Genomic DNA, 21,922 nt, shown 5'->3' with positions numbered 1-21,922 from the left:
TTTATACGGGTCGTATAGGGTTATACGACCCGTTTAAAGGTTTGAAAACCTCAAAAAATCAATGAAAATATACAGTGTGGCTCGTATATTATTTATACGAGTCGTATACACAAACAACAAAAAACATTCTCTGACTTTAGGGTTGTGTATCATTCATCTAAAGAATCCGTATAAAGCTATACAATTCATATAAATAACAAGGTGTGTAAATACGATTTTAAGGATTTGTGAATAGTGGGAGCCTTACGTATTAACCAGATATGATACACAACAGGCTAGTTATGTACATTTTTTGTCAGGGGCAGGAAAAAAGGCTTCGAAAAACCTGGATATCGGAACTCGTTAGATTTTTCTTAATTATTTAAGGAATTCCTTAGTAGTCAATAAACTATATAATAGCCCCAATAAATAGTTTCCTATTTCGCCATTACATTTTAGATATTTGTGAATACATCTCATATGACTAGTAACTTTTACAGTTTTTTTAAAACGACTAACTCAGACACCCTTTTATAATTTTTACAATCATAAGTTTTTCCACATACACGGAAAAAGGGGCTAAGGACTTTAGTTTATTTCTATTTTTTTTCCAGCCAAGTAAAATAAATCACATTAAATCACTTATTCCATAGGCTCAAATAGGGCTGTAAACGAACCGAACGAACACGAACAAGGCCTTGTTCATGTTCGTTCGTGAAAGAAATAAATGTGTTCATGAACGGTTCATGAACACTTACCGAACGAGATTTTATGTTCGTGTTTGTTCATTAAGGAAATAAGCGTGTTCACGAACGGTTCACGAACACAAATAAATTTGGCGAATGCGACGAAGGATAAAGATAGATGGCCCAGAGAGTAGCACTTGAACTTGAATCCCTCATTGTGGAATGGAGGTCGATTGTATTCGTGGATGTAAATATTGAGAAATGAAAGGGAAATGATGCATAAACAAGGTGAAAGTGGGTTTCCTAGTTTAATTGTTAGGGAAATAAAATAAATAAAAGTTTAATAATATAAAAAGTACATATAAAATATAAGAAAGTACAAAGATCTTCAATTAAAACACAAACATACGAACATAAACGAACGCAAATCAACGAATGTTCACGAACACCTTACCGAACGTTCACGAACACAATCGAACGAACGAGACCTCTGTTCATATTCGTTCATTTAACTAATCGAACGAAATTTCTTGTTCATGTTCGTTTGTTTATTAAACGAACGAACATAAACGAACTTCCCGCTAAACAGTTCGAACTGTTCGCTGAACGTTCAGTTCGTTTAGAGCCCTAGGCTCAATACATCATTACAATTTACACCCCTTTCATAGGATAAGCATGGATACCTCTTCTGCTTAGGTGGCGTTAAGGTATTGCCTATTAGGCTACACTTTTTTCACATTCGCACCAAAAATACACATGGTATAAGTATGAGACTTTACACACATATAAACAGAATGAAAGGTGTTTTTTTTTTTCATTTTTATATAATTTCGTAGAAAAGATATGAAAATACTTATAACATTTGATGCAATGTGTTCTCATTGTTTTGAATTTATTACATAATGATTGTATGAGAAGCTTCCGAAACATGATTAATTGTTTACGCACCAAGGATATGATTCATGTTTGTATGATGGGTTTTGAAATTATTAAAAGAGATCGAACGTGATTATAATTATTTGGTTGGTGAGTTAAATTAAAATAATTGTATAAAATGATTAAAGATAAAAAAAATACTCGTTTACACGTTAACTATCTACTTTACTTTAATATAATAGTTTATGTGAATTGCAATACAAAAAACTAAACAATAGTAAAACAATAATGCATTTTTCTGCCTTTTTATCTGTTAATCTACACTAATTTTTATTTATAAACCAAACTCATTCTAATATATGCCTTTGCGCTCCCATGTGCAAACTAAACGGCTTCTTTCTAAAAAAAAAACAAGTTGATATGATGTTTAAGTATTTGAAAATAAGACTATTTTCCACTCAGAGTGGTATTACTATTCAATTTTGTGTTTGTTTACATTTTGCGACAACGACCTGAAAGATGTTTAAGCATTTGAAAATAAGATTATTTTTCCACTCAAAGAGTGGTATTCAATTTTGTGTTTGTTTTTATATTTTGGGGACGACGACTTGAAAATAAAATAATAAGTTAGATCAATCACACATGTGGCTTATATGATTAGAGTTGTCATTGTTAAGTTTATGAAATCGCATATAACATGTGTTGAAACTTCATATACAGTAGTCTTTGATTCTATAGACTTAACTCACCTAGACTAGTGACGCATTCTTTTTTATATGTTTATATAAGGTGAGTCCTGAGAATTCAGTTATGATGTCTGAACCCGAAAAAACGTGTCTCTTAAACCTTAACGGAAAAGATAATGTAAACTATTTTTTTTAAACAACGATTAAAGTTATAATTTATGTTACATTGAGCTAATACCAAATGCGTTTACTTTATAAATTTTGAGACTGGTAGTTATAAAAAGGTCTAAGATATAAGTTTATGTTTTATATGGGCTCTATTTTAATATATATATAAATGATTTTTCTCGTAATGTGCCTTTGATAAAATATGCCCTGGCCGGTGATCCTTCCCGCTCACCCCTATGGCCGGCTGTGTGTTAATATGTTAGTGAACATGTCGAATAAGTTTCACTAGCTTTTTGTTGTCGCGCGTTGCGGCGAAACAGAGCAAATAATAATGTAAAACTAACATTATTCGAAAATGAAGTATGTTGTTTAGAAAATCAAACCGTCAGAATTAATTCAGTTTATCATCATATCGTAAAACGATACCAAATAAATTCTCCATTTTGAATACAACTTCTTTTTTTAACAATACTTAAACCGGAATATCGTGAGCAAAAAAATAACTAACTTAACCTATTAAAGAAATATTAAATTAATTGATAAAGAAAATATAATTTTATAAAAGACAAAAAAATTTTAAAAAGCATAAAATAAATGATATGCAAATATAGGCTTAAAAAGGAAAAAAAAATGTTAAAAGGTAAAAATAAATATAATAATAAAGTATTATAATATTTAAATAAATATTAGATATTAAAAAACTATATATTATTGTAAATTTAAAATTTAAAATCACTATTTATCTTTTCTTTCGTAAATTATAATTATAATTATATTATAATAATTATAATTATAATATAAAATAATATAATTAAGTGATAAAGAAAAATTTATTTAATAAAAGATAAAAATTATAGAAAAATAAAATAAATGATAAGGAAACATAGATTTAAAAGAGGAAAAAATGAAAAAAAAATATTAAAATATAAAAGTACATAAAATAATAAAGTATTACAATATTTTAATATAAAATACTAAAAAAAACTATATATTATTGTAAATTTGAAATCATTATTCATGTTCTTTCATAAACAATATATAATATATAATATATAATATATAATATATAATATATAAAATATATAAAATAGTAGTTATATAAATACATGAACAAATCTTGCATACCTACTTTATTTTTTTGGTATCGTCAAATTGGCTAGCTTTTTATTTACTTATTTGATGTATCTACGTTTTACGTATCCACTTTATTTTTATTTGTCTGGTTTATTTAGTTATAAAGTAAGTCATTGTTATATATTTGAAAACATACAATAAGACCATGCACAATGGTTAATTCCCTTTAAGGGGCATTTTTTGCCACATCGACATCTTAATGCCCTATCAGAAATGTGTAACAGTAATGTCCCTTAATACCCATTCATTCATTACTTTCCATTATTTTTCTCCTATTTGGGCATTATTTTAGAAATGTCTCTTTCTCTTTATGCCCGTATAATACTCAAAAAAATAGTGTTAAGAGCATTATCAAACCCTTTAACACCCCTATTTTTACAATGTTACCATCTTTTTGAATCTACATAGCTATTTGACCCCAATTAAAATAACCTATAACATAAATATGTGGACATGTATATAAGTATGGTTATAAAAATGAATATTACAAGTAAGAGCATTTACATGTCACATCTACCATTATATGTACATGATTATGGTATACAATTGTCAATCAACAATGCACATGCGAGGTACAATATATCAAGTATGGCATGTGTCATTAAACTTAGCTTAACCTAAGTTTAAATACATTAAATGATGTTCATAACTATTCTAACACTATGGGGTATGGAGCGGGGTTGTTGCGTGGGTTGGGTATAAACGTCCAAGTCACCACCCCGTGTGGGTTTGGGTTTCGGTGTGGCCCCTTGGGTGGGGGTTTCAGGTGGGGCTATCAAGATGACATAGCGGGATCTCATTGGCCAAGACAAGTAGCCGTTTGGGCTATCCGTTGGCCAACGGCTATGTGTTTAAAAAAATATTTTTTCACTATAAATACTCACACTTCTATTCATTTTTTTACCACAACTACTCCACCTATTCTATAATCCTCTCTATCTTATTTTAAAAAAAAAAATTCTCATCCAACCACAATACGAAAAATGAATCCTCATAATCGTGGTTTTGACCCGAACAATCCATGGGCATACCAAGAAACACCTAGCCCACCATCCAATCGTCCAATTGCTCCATTTTTAATACACTCCACTATGCCTGATATGGCTGGTTACGCATCGTTTATCTTGAATCGTTTGTATACTAACTTCCCTCACACCGACGATTCTATACCTAGCCCGATTCCACAAACGCCCATCAACCTTTCCCAAACCGAAACCGTCCCCGAAACTCAACCCCCCATCGATGGTTCTTCCGCATCCAAACCCATCAAGAAGAGAAGTCACAAGAAAAAAACCGAGGTCGAGAAAGCACTTGAAAACGCCAAACGAAAACAACAAAGATGGGTCCTTAAAGAAGAAGTTGCATTGGCGAGAGCTTGGGTTCAGAAATCTCTACATCCAATTTTAGGTATTTTTAAAAATTTTGTAGCCCTTATTTTAACATTTATGTTTTTTATTATATAACTTTGTAATATATTAAATGTTGTTTTTATTAAAATAGGAAATTCTCAACATAGAAACCGTTTGTGGGACGCGGTCAGTAAAGCATTCCACAAAGAAATGGAAAGGGAGCTTTATCGTGAAAATGATAGCTTATCCTCGAAGTGGACCAAGATAAGCGGGCAACTCATCAAATTTAGTGGTTATTTACATAAGGCAAAACAAAACAAACCGAAGCCGACTTTGTTACAAACGCATTGGTTACATACAAATTGAATGTGGGGAGCGACTTTCATTTCATGCATTGTTGGGACATTTGTAAGTTCCATCCCAAGTGGGCGAATATCCCCAGTGGTAGCGAAACTAACACGTCTTCCAAAAGATCAAGGACACCCTCGTCCCAAGCCCAATCGGATTCACGAGATCAAGAGTTGGAGGACGATGTGGATGATTCGCCAAACCGGCCAGAATACGGAAGAGATGCCGCAAAAAGGCGCGCTCAAAAATCAAGATCGGATACGCCATCGCCTTCAGTTGGGAGTTCGGGCTTGCGTAGGGGAGTATATAGCGATCAGTTGGAAGACATTGCATGCAAGTTAGATACATTTAACATATTCCAACAACAAAGGGCCGAAATTCGGAAGAGCAAAGAAGCTAGGGATGCCCTGAAACAAAGATGAGATGATATGAAATAGCCCAGTCCATCAATCACCTATCAGGTGAAGAGTTGGAACTAATGTTGGAGACGAGAGAAGAGATAAAGAAAAAATATTCCAAGCACTAGGAATTTTTTTATGTAATCGGTTTTTATTTAAAAAACATTATTAAAAATATAAATTTGTTTATAAAAAATATAAATATGGAGATTTGGGCTGGCCACGTTCCAAACCCCCGCCCCATCATACCCCATGGTCTAAGAGTTTTCGTAAGTCATGTGGTCATTTATGGCAAGAGCGATAACCCACTCCTAACTAGACAAGCAGAAGTATTTAATAATCACTTATTATACAAACCAACTAATTACAAACTGTCACATCATTCCAACCAATCATATCAAATTATCACTAAACCAGTTGCACCACTCATCATACTCTTCAGGACCGTGACACTACCTCATTCCTAACTAATGACAAAAACCAACCAATCACAACATGCCACCTCATTCCCCCTTACAACATCAAATTCACCACAAAGGTGATGGCTACCACGAAAAATTCCACCACACATTGTGATGATTGGTTGCGGTGGTGTTTAACGCGTGATGCGACCATCACACCACCCATCACTTTGGTACCTATCACTTTGATGCCCCGTCCCCCAAACCCTAAGGTAGCGTTCGTTTCATGGAATGGAATTAGGAAGTTTTTCTTTGTAAAATTGATCTTGGTTGGGGAAGGGAGGAATTTGAAATCCCATGAATTTCTTTAATCAATGAAATTTGTGACTATTTCAACATTCCATTCCATTCCTTCATTAGAGTGAAAGATTTCTAAGGAATGTTGAAATAGTCACAAATTTCATTGATTAAAGAAATTCATGGGATTTCAAATTCCTCCCTCCCCCAACCAAGATCAATTTTACAAAGAAAAACTTCCTAATTCCATTCCATTCCATTCCATGAAACGAACGCTACCTAAAAGCCCAATTGAAACCATCTCTCCCCCTCCCTCCCTTTCACAACGACGAGCGTTCTTCCAGAAAAAACTTCACCTCACTCCCTCCTCCAGGACCTCCACCTCACATTGACACATTCTCTCCTCACTTAAAATGACCAATGCTCTAGTATTAAATTATTAGTAAGTATGACTTTACCGATGAGAAATTCACATATATTTAAAAGATTATGATCACAGTTTTTAAGTAAAAAACAAATGTATTAATTAGAAAGATTGCGGCAAGAGAATGTTCAGGAGTAAACCAATTACCAAACATGGTGCTTAACCAATGTCTTAACATGCATGTGAATGAATTAAAGAGTATAATTCAAGCTTCAGGCTTTAAAGAAAAAGCTCCAAGCCCAATAAAAGCCTTGTTTGGTTGAAACAGGCTTCAGGCTTTTAGATTAGTTGAAAAGCTCTTTTTGAAACGCTGGTGGAAGTAGCGTTTAAAAAACCTACAAGCTTTTAGGGTTTAAATTACTTAAATAACCTACAATCCTCATCATCTCATATTGAAAAAAAAGGATCGATCCAAAGAAAACCCAGGTACGTAATCGTAATCGAATTGAATTCTTATTTAATTGAATTGAATCTTTTGTCTTCTTATGGTTGCAATTTCAAACAATTACGTAATCGTAATCGTCAGATTCCGAGGTTTCTCTTATTTAATTTATACATTAATGGTCAACAAAAGCATTTTGATTATTCACAAATTATTCAAGAAATAGCAATATAGAGAAAAAGGGATCACAAGTTTTAATGAAAAATTGCACAAAATATCTGAAAACATAAAGAATACAGAATTGTAACATGCGGTACTTGTTTTATCTTCTTTACGATGCAAAGATAAGGTGTATAATGAAGATTTTTAGATGAAAATTTTTTATTTGAAGTATATACACTGGTGATTTGTTGAGTTTAAACATGGGAGGCTTTGATGGCGTGGGAGGACCTCCGCACAAGGCCCACGATTTCGAGGGGCATGTGATTTAAAAAAAATCCAATACGTATATGTTATTTTTTTAAATAGTAAACACATAAGTTAATCGAGCTCGTGCTCGGCACGGCTCGTCTGCATCCCTAGGTGTATATTCTTACTCTTTCTGGTTATTGACATTCACTACAATATAAGTTTTAAATATATAATTTGTTTGTGATCTTGCAATATGATGTCAAGTTAGTTTCTGAAATGTTAAGATGCAAGTTGATTGTGTATGCTAAAATAGTTGATTCTGATGTAATCTAGTTAGCTAACAGAAAATTGTTGAAGTATTTGGATTTGCTTTTGTGCATTTGTTTACGGTTAAATCTACTACTTTACACAATATTTATTTAATTATAATTTGTTAAGATGTGTTTTGACTATGAATGCTAAAATTGTTGATTCTTCATCATTATTATCATATGTATGTATGCATGGTTGCTAGATGGATTCTAAAAAAGAGAAAGGGAGAAGAGAAATTTGGCCAAAAGAAATGGTTTTAGAATTATGTCGGTTCCTAAATAAATATATCACGAAGCATGGTCGAACTTCCCCATTCAAATGGGTCACTCTTCAGCCAGAGTTTGAAAAAGTTATAAATCATAAATTCGCTAGTGACAAAGCTATGAAGAACAAGTATGACAGTATGAGAAAAGAGTACAACCTTTGGAAGTCACTTAAGAATGGAGAGACTGGTCTAGGTTGGAATGAAAGTACCAAGCAACTTAATTGTTCTGATGAATGGTGGAAAAGAAAAATTCAGGTGACATAATATAACTCATTCAAAATTTAAATACCATATAACATTCTAGTCATAATGATAACTAAAGTTTCACCATTATATTGTGTAGGAAAACCCGAAAGTTCTAGCAATTCAAAATAACCAACCATCTATACAACTACAAGAAGAGTGGGATCAGTTATTTGGAGATGTAGTTGCTAGTGGGGAAAATTTTGTGGCACCCTCTATGGAGCCAAATACATTCAATGAGGTGCATGTTGAGAACCTTGAGGATGACAATGTTGAGAACCTTGAGGATGACTATGTTGAGGGAGGTAACAATTTCTTTGGTGACTTTTTGAATGAAGTAAGTCAACATGATTCATCAACATTAAGCCCAAGTGAGGTTGCAAAAAATTTTGAAAAGTCTACTAAAGTAAACACTAAGCCTAAACCAGTTAAGATGAAACGCAAAGGGAGAGAATCATTGGGAGCTTCAATACTTAAAGAACATTTAACTCAAAGTAGTATGAATCAACAACGTGCTCTAGAAATATTAGAATCAGATTCTTCCAAACTCAATCAAAGTACAAAGTTTAGTATTGAAGCTGCTATGGGTTTGCTTAGCCGGATGGTAGATGCAGGATTACTGAGAGAAGATGAGGAGTTGTGGTTATTTGCAATGGATTTATTTGAAGATCCCGTGAAAAGAGAAATGTTTATAAATGTGCCACATGATCATGGTAGGTTAGCGTGGCTGCAACGAAAGCAAAGGCTCACCGACCAAAGTTTTCTTTGAGGACATGTTACGAAGACATTATTGTTTCTATTTGTTTGAACTTTATTGCTTTTGGATTGATTTATTGTTTTTTTACCTTGATGTTTTAGTGATATGACTATATGTTAAGCTATTTATCCATTTATAATTTAGCTATTAAAGTGTTTATATGTTAAGCTGATATTGAATTTATTATCAGGGTTACAATGAATAATGAAACAAGCAAGAAGAAGCACAAACTGCATTGCTATAATTTTTTGTTGGATTCAACCTATACATGTGATCTAGTTGCTGCATACTATTATAAGCATATGTACAAGGAACCATGCATGACATCACCTCAAACGGGACAGGCTTGGATGATGGAAGTTTTAAATGGCAATCCTATACGATGTGTAAATGCATTCAGAATGCATCCAAACGTATTTACGAAATTATGTAGAGAGCTTGAATCAAACTATGGATTGCAGTCGAGTGATAGAATGTCAACTTGTGAGAAGGTGGGGATATTTTTATATACATTGGCATTGGGTTTATCTAACAGGGATGTTGGGGAGCGTTTTCAACGTTCTGGGGAGACTATTAGTAGAGCCTTTCATGAAGTTCTAGAGGCAATAGCTGGTAGAGGTAAAGGTTTTCAAGGTCTAGCACGTGACGTTATAAAACCAAAAGATCCAACTTTTCAATTCGTATCACCTCAAATCTTGAATGACAAAAGATACATGTCGTATTTCAAGGTATGAAATTGATTAATGTCATTCCTACTTGTGTACTTTGCTACTTGACTAATGTTCAAATTATATATAGGATTGTATTGGATGTATTGACGGTACACACATAGGGGCCTGCATCCCAGAGAGTCAGCAACTACCTTATATTGGTAGAAAAGGGGTACCAACTTTCAACGTAATGGCAACATGTGATTTCGATATGTGTTTCACATTCGTATCGATCGGATGGGAGGGATCAGCACATGACACGCGCGTTTTCATTAACGCGACCCAAAATAGTAAATTCAACTTCCCACAACCACCTGAAGGTAATATTTCGAATTACTTGCACATATATTTGGAATTGTTTCATGTTATTTTTAATAAATTCTAATGCCTTTTATTTTTCGACTCCTTTATCAGGTAGATATTATTTGGTTGATAAAGGATATCCAGATAGAAAAGGATACCTTGTACCATATTCCAAGACAAGATACCATCAATCTCAATTTCAAAGAGAGCCCCCGAATAATATGCAAGAAGCTTTCAACCGTTCACATTCATCTTTACGAAGTCATATTGAGAGGTCATTTGGAATTTTGAAGAAACGATTTAAGATACTTGGTAAAATGCCCAAGTATAGCGTGCAAACACAAATTGATGTTATCATGGCTACATTTGCATTGCACAACTATATACGTCATTCTCAAGAAGATTTCATATTTACTGCAATGGAGCAACATCCAAACTACATACCACGAGATGAACTGCATGATGTTCGTAACCATGACACAAGCAATAGCGGTCTATTTGAAGGAACATCGAATGAGATGAAACATGTTCGCAACGAAATTGCTACTTTGATATGGAATGCACGACATTAATGATGTAATAGTATTATATTATGTTATGAGTGTTTGTCAATAACTATGTTTTATTTAATTGAAAATGACCATGTTTTATTCATTTGAGAAATAACTTTTATATATATATATATATTTATATATATATATATATGTGTGTGTGTGTGTGTGTGTTTGTGTGTGTGATTACGTTTAGTATTATGTTTTTTTTATTTATGCCCATTTTGGTCATTTTATACATTTTATTAAAAGCTTCAGCTACTCTGCCAAACACCTTAATATCTAAAAAGCTACAGCTACCAGCTACCAGCTTCCAGCTACCAGCCACCAGCTTCCAGCTTCCAGCTACCAGCTAGTTTTGCCAAACATACCATCGATATGTAACGCGGGTTTGTTTGTTTGTTTGTTAATATCAACTATTAAGACATCTAGATTCTAGATGGCTTCGTTCAAGCACTTGGTTGTTGGATATTTATCATTATATCTAGACTTTTAGAGAGACCTTAACTTGTGTACGTCAATGGCAAAATTAACAATTTTAAACACATATACTATGTGTACAACTATGTAAAGCACACAAGAGCCTGTTTGTGCAGTTCAATCACTAATTTGGCCATTTTAAAGGTGCAATAATTGGTCTAAATAAGTAAATAATTGATAGTGTAGTAAGATAATTGTTGCTTTAATTAGAAACCTCAAACATGGTTAGAGTCTATCATTGGTATGGCATACACATGCAAAACATCGTTAGCCTTGTAACTGAAAGAGAATTTATCCTTGTGACCCAACTCCGATATAAGAATTAGTTTCTCGCTTGGTAATAGCATGAATGAGAGTGTTAATGCTAAGCTCTTTTTTCGTAGGCTCATAGACGATATCCATACTGTAGAGTTCACAGACGTTTATGCAAACATGCCACGTGAACCCACATCCGTGACAGGCTTTGTTATTAGTGGTTTCTAGTTCGCTGGAAGAACATGAGAGCCATACTAGATTTTTGGTTTCTAAGAAGGGGTCAAAGATTTATTTGAAAAACTATAAAGACAATGATCATTTTGGTATATGTTTGTCAATTGGGCTAATTTCGTGATTTTCCCGAATCTAATTGGGACATATGTATTATTGTCTTGACTGCGCCGCATCTTGGTGTGATGATGGCTACAGATCCTCCTCCTGGTAAGTATATGACAATCGAGCCCAAACTGGACAGGCAAACGCTAAACCTGAAATATTCGAGACAGGTAATGAGAGTGGTATTAGGGTAGAGGACCAGGTATGAGATTAGTTTTAAAAAGTTTTGTGGGTATGAGACGAGTATTGGATTAGACGGTACCTGTTTCAATTACCTGAAAGCATATACCCATTTACTCGAGCCATATATCCGAAACATATACCCGAATTTTTTAATCTTTATTTTTCATCAACTATTGTCTACTAGTGGTATATAACTTATGCACCAACTTTTTTTAATGCAACATTCCCGCTATCCCCTTTTTGTTTGATCTTATTTGACTTGAATTGAAAATGCCAAATTAAGTATGATCATTATACTACAAACCAAGCTGAGTTCCAAGTTCCAGATATATATAACCAGGACACAAATACAAGCACCAGAACACGCTTGAATGAAATCTACATATCCATCCCTCATCTACATCATCATCGTCGACCTTATCTCCCTTCTAAACATTACAATTCAGCAGCGACATAAAAATCATCATAATCAGCACAACACATCAGTTTATGATAACGATCCCAAATTAACTTTCAATCCTATGAAACAATATTTGCTACATGCATTTGAATCCTGAAGAACATCCACCCGCAGCATTCAACACCCTATAACGCATGACCAAAACTTTTGACCAGATATGACATACAGGTTTGTTGATGTCATGTTGATTCAATTTAATTTGGTAATATTCTTTAAAAAATAAATTTGAAACTAAAATGCTATTAAAAAGTCAAAACACTCGGAATATATCAACATCAGACACCCTTAAGTTAACATAAAGCACTATATAGTTGTATACAACAGCTTAATCAAACCATAAAGGTGGAAATGTACTAGCTGTAAGGACATCAGTCACTCCAGTTATCCTCATCAGCTGCAAGAGGTTGCCCTGTACTTCTATCGCATTCATCCTGTTACATGTCACAACCAAACCGATTAAAAACTTATAATAATTCAATCTACAACTAAATTACTGCAGGACGTACCACATCAGCAGGAATCTGCTTGAGAGGAGACCAGATAAGGATTTGTCGATCATTACCACCTGTGTATAGTTCCTGATCATGGGAGCTATAGCAACAACAGTTTACATTCTCATAGTGTCCTTGAAGTGTCATCTTACTCTTACCCGACCACATATCAAATGCCTAACACATCCAACAAACATGTTTAAACTTCAAAAGTATATAAATATACATCCTTACTTTCTTGATCTACTCTTTAAGAAACATATTTCTAAAAGTGTTAAGTGACATACTTTTATAGAAGTCATGCATGGAAGAAAGACAACGCCTGAATCCTGAGACACGTCCAACTGTATTGCCTTGCTACTTTGCAGACGCACAATCTCATAGTGCACAAGCGTATTGCAACCAGATTGTATGTCCCACAACCTTAACCTTGAATCAGACCCTAGATTTAAAGCATATACCCAAAATAAGAAACAATGAAAAATGAATATATATATATTATTAAGAAAGATTATTCATTGTGCAAACCAGATAGGGTTGTCCAATTTTACCCGAAACCCGAACCGGATCCGAAGCCACCCGAACCTGAATTAGAGAATACCCGAAAAACCCGAACCCGACCAATCCGAACCATACATGGGTCAGTTATCGGGTCACTTTTTCTCGGTCAAAATTCCGAACAACCCGACTTGAAAAAACCCGAAACCCAAAAAAAACGAACATTTATAGTCTTTTTTTCATAGATGTGTTTTGTTTTAGAGTCTCTGGCATTTGGAACATTAAGTTTTGGGACTTTTAAACATTGTCATATCATATTGTCAAATGATGTTTGAATTTTGATGAGATTTTCTAGTAGCAATATGAATTTTGATGAGATTTTGTAAATTAAAAAAAAAAAACACTTTTTTTATTATTTCACATCTAAAAGCGAGAAAACCAAACAACTCAACCCGAACTTTAAATGATTCGGTTTTCGGATCACTTTTTCCCAGCCAAAAACCTGAACAACCCGACCCAAAAAAAACCGAAACCTGAAAAAACCCGAAGAACACCCCTCTAATATAACAAGGCTTAACCTGCACTTAGAAGATACATGCCATCCTCGGTCGCTTTCAGACCCAAAACAGCACCATAATGAGCAGTAGCTCGATCTTGACTAGTCAACAATCCAGGATGGAGTCTCTGCTTAGCAGATCCCTTTGTCTGTTTAATAATCTTGCTGTTACCAGAGTGCTTTGAGCTACTTCCAGAACCTACTTTTCTTGGTGGTGCCCGAGCCTTAGACGTTGAAACCTAACAAGAACATAGTCACATAGATCATATGTTATCTTTCAACATGTAACAAGCATGGCTTTTTATTGCATGTGTGTTGATAAAAAGCCAACCTTAGTAGTGGATTTGTCAGCTAGAGGTGGACGTCTTCCAAGCTGAGAGTGTGATTGATCTAAAACAGAAAAACATCCTGCACGTCTAATGTCCCAAAAACGTATCGCTCCATCACAGCCACCCGTCATTAAAATCCACTCGCTAGAAGTTGACCACTCCACTGCCATTACGCCATCACGATGACCAGATAATGTGTGAGCAAATGCCCCTGAAGCCATATCACAAAGCCGAACCTGAACATCTTCAGTTGCAGCAGCAATAAGCATGTGGGATGTGGCTAACGATGACATGGCAGTTCTATAAACCTTTCCTGGCATTTTAAAATCCATCACCACCTATAAATAACAAAACATTGTAACAAACTTCAGTTTGAAAACACATAACTGTCAACAACACATATAAGGTAATGAAAAGGGTTGTATTTACACCTGTGTGGTATTGGTATCCCAAACCTTGATGTGGTGATCATATGAACCTGTGACAAAAAGACCTGTATCGATTGGATACCATATGGCTGTGGATATGGCATATTTATGCGCATTTTGGTGCTGCTTGTCAACTAGTATAGGCTTATGCTTAGCAATCAGACCACCTGCCTCATAGTCTGTCGCACGTTGAATATCATATATAGCAAGTGATGCATCGGCTGCTCCAGATAACAGGTATCTCCCTTCTGTCAAATCAACCTGATTTAATGATTAAACAAACTGCCCACTAAAAATCTAAAAAATAATATAATGTGTAGATTATTATAATCATATACAAGCATTAGGGACTTTCCATTGCAGTACTATCTTATAAGTTTTAACTCCTATTTTTATCCTGTTTCACAATAATCCGTTCATTAGCTATACTTTGTTACAAAGCAATGAATTTACATAAACAAAAGCTGAAAAAGCACTATTCTAGTTCTAAACACTACATTGCCCAACAATCACAACTGCAAGTGCACCTAATGTTCAAGCTGTAAAAATGGTTAACCCCTCCATCCAAGGGTGTTCACGCTTTGGTTTAAAACCGCTCAAACTGGTCATCAATTTAGTTTGGCAGTCGAATTTTCTTTTTAAGTTTTCAGGTCGGGGTAAAAGATTTCCAACCGTAGTGAACGATCATACCCAAAACCGGTCGTAAAAATCTAGACCAGCCCGAAAGAATATATTAAGCTAGGCTATATCAAAATTTTCTGATATTTAATACAGGGCTATTTCAAAAATATACTGAACAAGAAGTCCAAAACTGGTTATCCCTTTAGCCTTAACTTACCTATCCCTCATCCATGGCTTCTAATCATTTAAGCATCATGGTTCATAGCAAATTAGAAGCAAGTCAATACAACAACTTATTTAACAGTATAAAGCATTAGAAGCATTTATAGAATTACAACCATTAATCCAGATAGTAGAAATAAAAATCAGGAAACTAAACCATTAGTAGCGGTTCGGTTTTAGTTTTTAACAGTTCAGTTTCGGTTTTCAATCATAAAAAACCATCAAAACCGAACAGTAAACACCCCTACCTCCATCTACACTACACCTAGATTTTAGATGAATTGATTGCTCAACATAGTTACAGAATATGTTCAGGCTTTAAGAGGTAGTTACACCTAGGTAGAGAGGTCTTGCACTAACTAAATGATTCCAAACCAAACCAGTTGATCAACAACAGATAGGAAAAAGCTAATTATATCACAGTCAGATGCAAGTGTTTAACACAGTATAATTCCTAGTTTTCAAGCTTTGTAACAAACAAGTAAGTGGAAGAAGCGGAATAATAAACACCTGTAAGGAATTAACGGAGCCACGGTGAGAAGAGACAAGCTCTTTGTGATTGGAGAGATGAAGAGACGATGCTCTGTTCGATCGAATACGAGTGATGAAGGAATTAGGGCGAAGTTTTCCCGATTCTCTATCTCCGATCTTCTTCCACATTCTCCTCGCATCTTCTTCTTGTAATTACCGCCAATCGTTTGTTTTGGTTGAATCACAACAAATAGATTTGATAGGAGTTGAAAATTTCAGAGATTGAGATGAATGGTTTTGGTGCAGGAGAGAGAGAGTTAGAGATAGAGACGGTGGAGAGAGCGGGGTTTGCAGATGAAGAGGACGGACGGACGGACCCACCACGGTCACGAGTCATGTGATCTGGAATGGGCCGAGATAACCCCACCCCAGGTACCAGCCCAATTGGTTCATTCAACTTTATATGGATTAAATGGAATTAGAATAATTTCTATCTTTAATCATGTTTGAGTATCTAAGTAAAGGAATTTGATTCCGGATTTAATTAAACTAGGTGATGCCCCGCCCGCGTTGCGGGGCGATTGCCGAATAATCCTCAACCAATTAAAAAAACAGTACTATAGTTTTGCAAAAAATAAAAAGTAAAAAGAGTGTTAGGCAGCTCTTTGCCACGATTTTTGGTTGAGGGCAAAATCATATTTTATTTTTACTTGGGGGAAAAATCAAAATTTTGTTCCCGAGGGTAAAATCCTAATTTTTAGATAGGGGAAAACCATATTTTTATTTTGCACTGGGGGCAAAAACGTAATTTTGAATTGAGGGTGATATCGTAATTTTGAACCGAGGAGAAATTCGTAAATTTTAGCTGGGGGCAAAAGCATAAATTTATTTTGAACTGTGGACAAATACGTAATTTTAAAATGTGGGCAAAACCGTAATTTTAAAGTAGGTATAAAATAATAAACTGGTGTAAAATCGTAAATTTTGAGCCGGGGAAAAACAAAATTTTATTTTGAACTTGGGCGAGGACGTAATTTTGGTTGAGGGTAAAAGCGTAATTTTTTTACCAAGAGCGAAATCATATTTTTTAGCTCGGGGCAAAAGGGTAAACGTATTTTAAAGTTGAGGCAAAACCGTGTTTTTTAACTGGGGGCAAAAACGTAATTTTAAAGTGGATATAAAATAATAAACTGGTTGGTCTAATGGGTATTGCTCGCCGCCCATTTGAACCAATGGCACATATTCAAGGGCAAAAACATAATTTTAAAGTGTGTATAAAATAATAAACTGGTTGGTCCAATGGGGGAGGGGCGGAGGGGCGGCCGCCCATTTGAACCAATGGCAAGGCGATACTATTCCCTGCCATGTTGTTTAATTGCTTCTACTGTTTCTTCACTTCAATTAGACTATGGGGTATGGGGCGGGGCTTGGGGCATGAGTTGGGTACAAAGGCCCAAGTCACCATCCCGGGTGGGCTTGGGTTTCGGCGTGGCCCCTTAGGCGGGGGTTTCAGCCCGGGCGTTGGGCGGGCCTAGCGGTGTTCCGTGGCTGGCTCTCATTGGCTGGGTTGGCTAGGCTATAGGTGGCTAGAATTTAAATTTAAAAAACAACCATTTGGCTAAGCCAAACCCAAGCGGGCTAGCCACGCCCCGCCATACCGACCCAACATGCAACTGACCAGCAGTGCCCCTCAAAGTACATGTGCCAACCCATGACCGAACCCCTGCCCCACCATACTACATAGTCTTATTAGGATAACAGGATAATACTATTTTTTATTTGTTACTGTTCAAAATGTTACTGTTCAAAGCATTGGAAAATTAATATATAGGGTAATTGAGAATCCTTTCATGTATTAAAGAATTTCCTAGACATGTCTTCAATGCCACAAATAAGTCTAACATCTATCATCTGTCTCCTCTGTCACAACCTATTAATCGTCTATGCCTTCGTCACCGCCCACCTCTGTCACTACCCGCCACTTACTGCTACCACCGCCATCCACACCAGCTGACATCACCCGCACGAGCAACCCGCCACCAGGGCCGGCTCAACCATTTTTGAGACCCAAAGCGAAACTAAAATCCGGGGCCTTTTGTAGAAAAAAAAATGTGGTTCTCGTTCTTCTTTGTCCAGTTCAGATAAGATACTGGATAGCTACGTTTTTTATGAGAGAGTCAACATTTAATCTTATAAACTATATGTAACAACTGCCACTAAAAAAATAATTAGGACGATAATTAGTCAATAAGAAAACCCTAATTGAGACCCCCAAGTAATTCTGCATTAGCCCTAGAATTTTCAGAATAATCGGAATCAGGATCAGGGCCCCTAAAACTCAAGGGGGGCAAATCCTAGTTGATAATTATCTAAAATAAGACGTTGCAAAGTTCTGATTGGTTAATTTTTTGAATCACCAAGGCTAGTCCCGAGCCTAGGCAGCCTATGAATTAGACTGCTTAGCTTACGGACCGCAAAGGAAATGGCTTACGGTCCGTAAGCAAGCCTCAAAAATTGCTATAAATAGCCGACCTTGGGACTTGAACACTGAAATGAAAACGACGTAAGAATTCTGTCTGTACGTCGAGTTATACTCAAAACAGTCCACAACACACACACACGAATCACGAGGTGCTGCCACAATCAGGGTAATAACTCGAACGCTATTACGATTCAACGTCCGATCGATTATAACTATCCAACGATTGTCTGAGTGCTGCTCAAATTGAGCTTATACTTTGTTATTCATTGTGATTTCGACTTGAATGTTTGAGTGCTGTTCGAATTCGGACTATGCTCTGTCATTCGTTGTGAATCCATTGGATTGTTAAGTATCGCACTTGATAATAGTTGTGAGGGTTTAATCTCGTGAATTGACGTAACTGCTGAATTAGTTACTAATCCCGTTTGTGTGTGCATGGTTATTTAAATTAGGTTAGAAGGCTAATCAGTAAAGCTTATACTCTGCTCGTAAATCTGCAATGTGAGTCATTCTCTTTTTATCAACTATTTTACAAAACTCCAAATTATTTTCAAAGTTATAATTACAGGGATTAAGTCTATGTAATCACCAAATTACAGCCGGTATGTGGGGTTTTGTATACATTACTTGATAACCGTCACTATTGGACAACGAGTTAGCCAATGAGTGATATGACCATAGTCACAGACACCATCGGGCAAAGAGGCTACCGATGGATGTTCGAGTGACAAGTACTGTGGGTAGTTGGTTTGATATCAGAAACATTGTAATCGCTCTTGATACTGTAATTTATAAAAAAATGTGTCGTTTCAGTAAAATGAATGATTCACTCAGTATTTCCCCGCTGACAAAACCTTTTTCAAACATGTTTCAGGTGATATGTTGTGAGCAAAGAAAGAGAAGTGCCGTGAAGCACTCCCAGCTTAGAAAAGTGGCTCGGTGTAAATAAATAAAAGAAGCATGTTTTGAAAATAAAAGATTTCCCGGAGAAATCATATTATTATGGGATTTATTCCTCAACTATAAAACGGGCAGTTTGAATTATTAAAAGATCCTGTTTTAAAAAGACTTCCGCTGTCGCCTAAATTAAATACCACGGGATTCCTGTCTCGCGGCTCCTGAAACGGGTCAAACCGGGTCGGGGGCCGTGACAGGAAAAGGTTGTATCAGAGCCACTGTTTTAAGCTTACTGATTAAGCTCACTGTTCTAATTGATTTAAGCCTATTACAATTAGGAAAATTTTTATTTGTCATTATGTGAATATATGTGCATTAACTGACTAATTGTTAAAATTACAGTATGGGTAAACAAAAGATTTCTGCTATCTACCACAAATTGGATAGTACACCTAAAGAACCAGGAACCTCTTCCTCCAAATCTCCCACCAATTTAGAAGAAGGAATCTTTGTCCGTAAGGCAAATTATGAAAACCCTCTTACCACGGAGAAAAGGAATTCAATTCTTAGGAAGGGTCAAGAGAAAAAGAAACCCCCAAACCAAGAGAGTGAGGTTTAACCCAGAGATTCAGGAAATTAGCAATAATCCACCAAGGGAAAATAACCTAGATGGAAAATGGGCAAATCTGTATCTGCTCGCTACCGTAGCAGAAAATGCAAATCTTTAAACTTTAAATCTAGAAATAAGTACTTCCTAGTAAATAAATAAATAAATCTGAGTGTGTTCTGTTTGCTGTTATGTTGTACAAATTAGTGTGCAATAAAAATGTTTATTTGTTAAGCTTTGTTCCAAAGTTTTAACTTAACATTTTGTGCATTTTTGCATATATGCTACACAGCATGAGTAAGCTATCCGAGGCGTTTCAGAACCTCAACCTCTATCCTGTGCCATTGAAGTCTCCCACAACTTCACTGGTTACATTGCTGACATAGAGGAACCTCTGGAATTCCAAGCTCCACCGCTGGAAAAAGCAAAACCTAAAAAGAGGAGAAGATATATAGGGTGGCGAAAAGTGCGCAGAAGGAAACCTAGGAGACTCCCTAAAATAGAAAATCCTGTAAGTGTGAGCAAGGGAAAGGAAATAGAAACCGGAGAAAGTTCCAAATCAGCAGGGACAGAAATAGGGATAGACCTAAAGAAAAAGGGAATAGAGATCGGAGAAAGCTCTAAACAGCCTGAGGAAATCACATTCCAGGACGAAAGAGACCGCCTACTGGATAATTGTGATATACTAGAGCCTATCAACGATAATCTCTTCTCTTACCCCGTTACAGCCCAATTCCTATTAAACCTAGAACCAGCTATTCCAGACCCACTAGTCCACACACGACCGTTAGGCCAAATGGAGGAATGGTGGACCAATGACTGGCAATTCCAAAATATAGTCAATAGTCCCTATAGTTTTCTTCCACAATTTGATCCAGAACCTATCCCTAATCCGCCAATGAGCTATGAAAATTTAGCTGAACTGCGTTAGTTTGGTGAAGAACTGATAGGCACCGGGAATAGGATCCGGGAAATGGGGGAACAAATCTCCTGGAAGTACGACGAGAGGGAGCGTCATTACTGAAACTGCCAGTGAATCAAAAGATAGGAGGGGTTTGGAGAAGTTTGTTTGTATTATAACTAATATAGTAAAACTGACTCTGTAAAATGGGCAATAAAACAATGTAAGATAAACAGTGTGTATTGAAGCAGGTATAATATATAAAACAAAAAAAAGTCGAGGCATCAATAATTTTGGCTATGCTTGCATGTTATAATGATTTATGTGTTTATCTGTGATTTTATTATCAATAATTAGACACTAATAATTCCTACTAATTAGCAGATGGAAAACGCTAATAGTGAACCAATTAATGAAGTAAATCAGTCTGAGTAAAATCAGGAAGATCAATATATAACTAGACAAGATATTGAGAACTTTATTGCTCGAGGAATAGCCAATGCTATTCCAGAAATCGTGGCTGCTGTTCAAAAACCTGTCGAACCACAACAATTAATTCCTAGTAAACGTACTCCGGAAGATAACGGCAGTAACAACATAAATGGAGGCGGCAATCATGACAATCATGATCCGCAACAGGCCCCACTCCCAAAAAGAATGAAAGCTGCAACACCTGGTTGCACTTACAAAGAATTTCTTGCCTGTAAACCCGCAGAATTTGCAGGTAATGAAGGGGCAACTGCAACATTAAGATGGTTAGAGAAAACCAAAGCAGTAATTGCAATAAGTAAATGTGTTGAAGAAGATCAAGTGATGTATGCTTCGAATCTATTCAAAGAAGGGGCGCTAGAATGGTGGAACACGGTGCTACAAGCAAAAGGAAGAAAGGTGGCCTATGCAATGAATTGGGAAGAATTTAAGAGTCTTGTCGAAAGAAAATGTTGTCCCGAATACGAAAAGGAACAAATGGCCAACAAGTTCCTGAGCCATCGTATGATAGGAGTCGACTGTCGAGGATATACTTC

General features: G+C 35.8%; 3 protein-coding genes across 4 annotated transcripts; 2 read left to right on the top strand and 1 right to left on the bottom strand.

Moving 5' to 3' along the window:
* Window positions 1–8,106: 8,106 nt before the first annotated feature.
* LOC110874882 (uncharacterized protein At2g29880) lies at window positions 8,107–9,182 on the top strand. The gene is made up of 2 exons (XM_022123247.2): window positions 8,107–8,371; window positions 8,460–9,182. The coding sequence occupies exons 1-2, from the start codon at window positions 8,234–8,236 to the stop codon at window positions 9,126–9,128; spliced, it is 807 nt and encodes a 268-aa protein (XP_021978939.2). The 5' UTR covers window positions 8,107–8,233; the 3' UTR covers window positions 9,129–9,182.
* Window positions 9,183–9,313: 131 nt separating this feature from the next.
* Window positions 9,314–10,701, top strand: LOC110874883. Its single transcript, XM_022123248.2, has 3 exons — window positions 9,314–9,844; window positions 9,915–10,146; window positions 10,241–10,701. Exons 1-3 carry the CDS (start codon window positions 9,314–9,316, stop codon window positions 10,699–10,701), a joined length of 1,224 nt encoding a protein of 407 aa, XP_021978940.2.
* A 1,891-nt stretch (window positions 10,702–12,592) lies between these two features.
* On the bottom strand, window positions 12,593–16,385 carry LOC110879351 (WD repeat-containing protein ATCSA-1). 2 transcript variants are annotated; one of them, XM_022127796.2, is made up of 7 exons: window positions 16,050–16,385; window positions 14,700–14,957; window positions 14,271–14,606; window positions 13,962–14,178; window positions 13,173–13,327; window positions 12,901–13,062; window positions 12,593–12,828 (listed from the first exon to the last, which is right to left on the bottom strand). In XM_022127796.2, exons 1-7 carry the CDS (start codon window positions 16,197–16,199, stop codon window positions 12,763–12,765), a joined length of 1,344 nt encoding a protein of 447 aa, XP_021983488.1. In that variant the 5' UTR covers window positions 16,200–16,385; the 3' UTR covers window positions 12,593–12,762. The 2 variants fall into 2 exon arrangements, with proteins under 2 accessions (XP_021983488.1, XP_021983489.1); XM_022127797.2 differs by having other exon boundaries at window positions 12,593–12,825; window positions 16,050–16,383.
* Window positions 16,386–21,922: the final 5,537 nt, after the last annotated feature.

This window comes from Helianthus annuus, chromosome 9 (genome assembly GCF_002127325.2).
Source record: "Helianthus annuus cultivar XRQ/B chromosome 9, HanXRQr2.0-SUNRISE, whole genome shotgun sequence".
Lineage (NCBI taxonomy): Eukaryota > Viridiplantae > Streptophyta > Magnoliopsida > Asterales > Asteraceae > Helianthus > Helianthus annuus.
Note: the sequence above shows the minus strand (reverse complement) of the source record. Positions and strands in the feature narration are given on the sequence as shown.

What these genes read in the sequence shown, in the direction of transcription:
- LOC110874882 (XM_022123247.2), top strand. Translation starts at nt 8,234, where the DNA reads ATGAAGAACAAGTATGACAGTATGAGAAAAGAGTACAACCTTTGGAAG. An exon ending in GGTGGAAAAGAAAAATTCAG is followed by an intron (nt 8,372 to 8,459) that starts GTGACATAATAT and finishes TATATTGTGTAG; the next exon opens with GAAAACCCGAAAGTTCTAGC.
- LOC110879351 (XM_022127796.2), bottom strand. Translation starts at nt 16,199, where the DNA reads ATGTGGAAGAAGATCGGAGATAGAGAATCGGGAAAACTTCGCCCTAAT. An exon ending in GCTCCGTTAATTCCTTACAG is followed by an intron (nt 14,958 to 16,049) that starts GTGTTTATTATT and finishes TCATTAAATCAG; the next exon opens with GTTGATTTGACAGAAGGGAG. An exon ending in GGGATACCAATACCACACAG is followed by an intron (nt 14,607 to 14,699) that starts GTGTAAATACAA and finishes TGTTATTTATAG; the next exon opens with GTGGTGATGGATTTTAAAAT.
- LOC110874883 (XM_022123248.2), top strand. Translation starts at nt 9,314, where the DNA reads ATGAATAATGAAACAAGCAAGAAGAAGCACAAACTGCATTGCTATAAT. An exon ending in GATACATGTCGTATTTCAAG is followed by an intron (nt 9,845 to 9,914) that starts GTATGAAATTGA and finishes AATTATATATAG; the next exon opens with GATTGTATTGGATGTATTGA. An exon ending in CTTCCCACAACCACCTGAAG is followed by an intron (nt 10,147 to 10,240) that starts GTAATATTTCGA and finishes CTCCTTTATCAG; the next exon opens with GTAGATATTATTTGGTTGAT.